Here is a 3,377-nt window from a genome sequence, read left to right as displayed (position 1 = left end):
ATCCTTCTTGTACCCTTTGAATTGGCCATGCCATGCCGCAAGACAATTCTTCCAGCTCCAATGCATACAATCAATGGAACCAAGCATACCTGGAAATCCCCAGTCGGCGTTGAACTCTAAAAGTCTTGCTGTGTCTTGAGCATTGAGGGCTCTCAAGTATGTGGATTCGAAAACATTCACAATTGCCACAACAAAGCGCTTCACACACAAGATAGAAGTGCTCTCTTCCGTGGCTAAATCATCATCAATTAGATCCGCCAGTATACCATGCCAACATACGCAAGGTGGCGGTCACCTTCTGATATGTGCTATGACCAAGTTCTCTGGTGGCATTTCTCCTTTGCTCAAAGAACCGATCATACTTGGTCACCTCCGTTGCGATGTGCTTAAACAAGTCGATACTCATCCGAAAACGCCGCCGAAAATAGCTTTCAGGAAATATCGGATTCTCATTGAAATACGACCGCATCAACTTCTCATGCCCTTCAATCCTTTCTCTCCACAACTTCTGACGACCGAATGCCGATCCACCAATTTTTGGCTTCTTGATGGCGCGGTATGCTAATAGTAAGGACATGTTCTCCTCTTCCTCTTGGTCGTACTCGTCATCCGATGAATCGTATGATGAACTCTACAAACATACATATGAAACAACTTAACTACAACTAGCTAGTAGCAAAAGAAATCGACAAAATCATGGTGGTCGGTCGGTGGAGCGCATACCTTGCGAGCAAATCGGCGAGCATCTTGGCTGCGCCATGTTGACAGTAGGCTCGAAGACAACGACATGGCGACGTATCGAGAGGAGAAGGCGCGGGCGAGGCGGGGAGAAGCGTCGGCCTTGTGCCCATCGGTGGCGACGACGCCCGGTAGGTACAGCGCTGCGGAGCGACAGGTACTACCGGTAGGAGGCGCGGGCGAGGTGGATCTACGGCGCGGCGGTGGAATCGACCGGAGGTGCCAGAATTTCGCGGCGGCAACACGGTGGGAAATGGAGGGCGGGGGGGGGGGGGTTTCTAGCCGTTGGGGTATTCGTGCATGTCCAGAGCAATGCCGCGCGCTGTAGCCGACGCATCACATTTGGCGCTCGGAGTTGTGCAAAAAGCCGTGCACCCCAAAAAAATTTGCAACGCCGCGCCGTATGTCGCGCCTGCTGGAGGACCGATTCCGTCTCCGCGCGCTGCAAATCGACGGTTTATATAGCGTGCGACCTATATAGCGCGTATGTTGGAGATGCTCTAAATTACCTCCATGCGAGGGGAGAGGCCTCTGCTAGAACCAGCGCCCGGGATTCTTTTTGGCCGCGCCATCCGGCGGTAGCAAGGAGGGGGTGGAGAGGAAGGGGATGCTCGCGGTGGGTGGCGGCTAGGGTTTCCTCCCCGTCATCCATGGGAAGTTGGGAACGCAATGCATAATCTGGAGCATCAGGTCTAGGTAGGAATATAGGATGTTTCTTCACATCAAAAAGAATGATCTCATACTCCTACTAGAAATGAAGAATTGATTAGCTTTCGCGAGGGAGATAGTTACATGCATCTAACTCATTCCAATTCCGAAACAAAAAAAAAAGATATGCAACAGCTCCTTACTTCCCTTCATGTGAACAAAAACATTTGAGCGGCGGTGTCGATATGCACCAGATCAAACGAACACAGTCTTCCTGGGTATCCTTGCTTGTGGTGTCGTCGACCTGGGGCTGGGACTGGGAGCAGCGGCGGCAGGTCGGAGCTGATCAATGCGGATGCAGAGCGCGAGCATGTCGCCGTAGAGCAGCTCCTGGGGCACCGCCAAGAACATTCCCTTGCCTGGCGCCGGCGCGCCACCGGTGAGCGCGCTGGTTCCCACCGTGGAGGCCATGAGAACCAGCTTGTCCTTGTCGTCGCCCGGGCGCTCGACGGAGAGCTTGCACCAGAACTGTGGCACCGGGGCGCCATCCGCCCTGACGCAGACCAGCGACACGGCGGTGGCGGCGCCCAGCGCGCCCAAGAGCAGGAGGAACACGCTCTTGTCCTCCTCCCCGACGAGGACGTGCCAGCGGTGGGAGAGGGGAAAGCTGAGGTTCCAGGACCGGCCGTACCGGAGCGCGGTGGCGAGGCGCGAGTGGGCGGCGGCGAAGTGGTCGAGCAGCATCCCGCGGGAGCCCATGTACGCGCAGCCGGGCTCCGGGCAGGCGCACGGCGCGCACTGGCACACGCGCTGGTGGTCCGCGCTCTCGTGGTACACGACGTAGCGCTCGCAGCCGAACACCTTGTAGGGGCAGGGCACCTTGGCGGCGCCGACGACGGCGTCCAGCTCGCCGCAGTGGGTGTTGGCGCGGCTGCAGATGTCGCCGTGGCCGGCCCGGCAGTAGCAGCACACGACGTGCCCGGCGGCCTCGCACTGCGATCGATACACGATTTTCTTTTAAAAACATCATCTTTCATGCATGGCCATGGCAAGAACACGAAAAGAAGCCTGTTCTTTTTTTCTCCAATTTGCAAACAAATCCGTGATCCAGCAGACAAATCTTGGATCACTCTGGTGGGTGGGATGAGAGACCGTACCTTGAAGACGGGGGGTTTGAGGGGAAGGAGGCAGGCCTGGCAGTGGAGCAAAGCCACGTCCATCCTGAGGTCCATCTGCGGCTGATCCGCCATGGGCGCCTGCGCCTCCACCACCGCCAAGGCATTTCTGCCTTCGTCTCCGTCCTGCATCACCAGTTCTCCTTCCTCCGGCTTCACCTCCTCATCCCCTCTCGCCCTCTTGCCGTTGCCGCCGCTGTGATCCCCGGCCTCCATTGGCGAGATCCTCATATTCGCCCGGGACTCCGGAGAGGAGAACATTTTGGGGAACCGAGTGCTCCTCTTTCGGTTGCGGGGTAGAGGAGTGGGGATGGCAGAGAATTGGACAAACAACAATGAGAACTCGACACGACTGAAGAAACATATCTGGAGTAGTCTGGTACTAATAACTACTGGAGTACCGTGTACTGCGGCGTCCCCCTCTCGCCCCACCTCACACTCTTCACACCCGACTCGATCGTTCCCAACCAGGGTCGCCGTTGAGTGCATGCCTCGCCGCCGCTCTGGTCCCCAACCCCGGCGGCGTCCATTACGACCTCGACGCTGTCCCTGGAAGGCAACCACGCCCAGCCACTTCGGATCTGGCAGACCTGGGTTCCTGATTAACCGCAACTGTTATCGATGTCTCCAATGCAGCTTCCTTCAGTCTGTACTTCGCCCATATTAGTAGTAGTGCATATGAATTTGTCCTCTGGTTCGAAATATCAAATCGCATCCAGTATGTTTGAACAAACTTTTTTTTTCAGTCTCTTTAGTTGGCAACTTATTTTGTAACAGTTACCACATGTTACATCTGGTAACTTTTTTTCTTCTTCA

The 3,377-nt window shown here is 55.8% G+C and overlaps 1 protein-coding gene across 1 annotated transcript; it reads right to left on the bottom strand.

Moving 5' to 3' along the window:
* Positions 1-1,641: 1,641 nt before the first annotated feature.
* On the bottom strand, positions 1,642-2,777 carry LOC124672818 (putative E3 ubiquitin-protein ligase SINA-like 6). The gene is made up of 2 exons (XM_047208986.1): positions 2,544-2,777; positions 1,642-2,379 (listed from the first exon to the last, which is right to left on the bottom strand). The coding sequence occupies exons 1-2, from the start codon at positions 2,775-2,777 to the stop codon at positions 1,642-1,644; spliced, it is 972 nt and encodes a 323-aa protein (XP_047064942.1).
* Positions 2,778-3,377: the final 600 nt, after the last annotated feature.

Source organism: Lolium rigidum, chromosome 7 (assembly GCF_022539505.1).
Source record: "Lolium rigidum isolate FL_2022 chromosome 7, APGP_CSIRO_Lrig_0.1, whole genome shotgun sequence".
NCBI classification, from domain to species: Eukaryota; Viridiplantae; Streptophyta; class Magnoliopsida; order Poales; family Poaceae; genus Lolium; species Lolium rigidum.
This window is presented reverse-complemented; position numbering and strand designations above follow the sequence as displayed.

Bases quoted from the DNA above. Each gene is read 5' to 3' on its own strand.
- LOC124672818 (XM_047208986.1), bottom strand. From the start codon at position 2,777: ATGGAGGCCGGGGATCACAGCGGCGGCAACGGCAAGAGGGCGAGAGGG. The intron at 2,380-2,543 runs GTACGGTCTCTC...TATCGATCGCAG, and splicing joins TCAAACCCCCCGTCTTCAAG to TGCGAGGCCGCCGGGCACGT.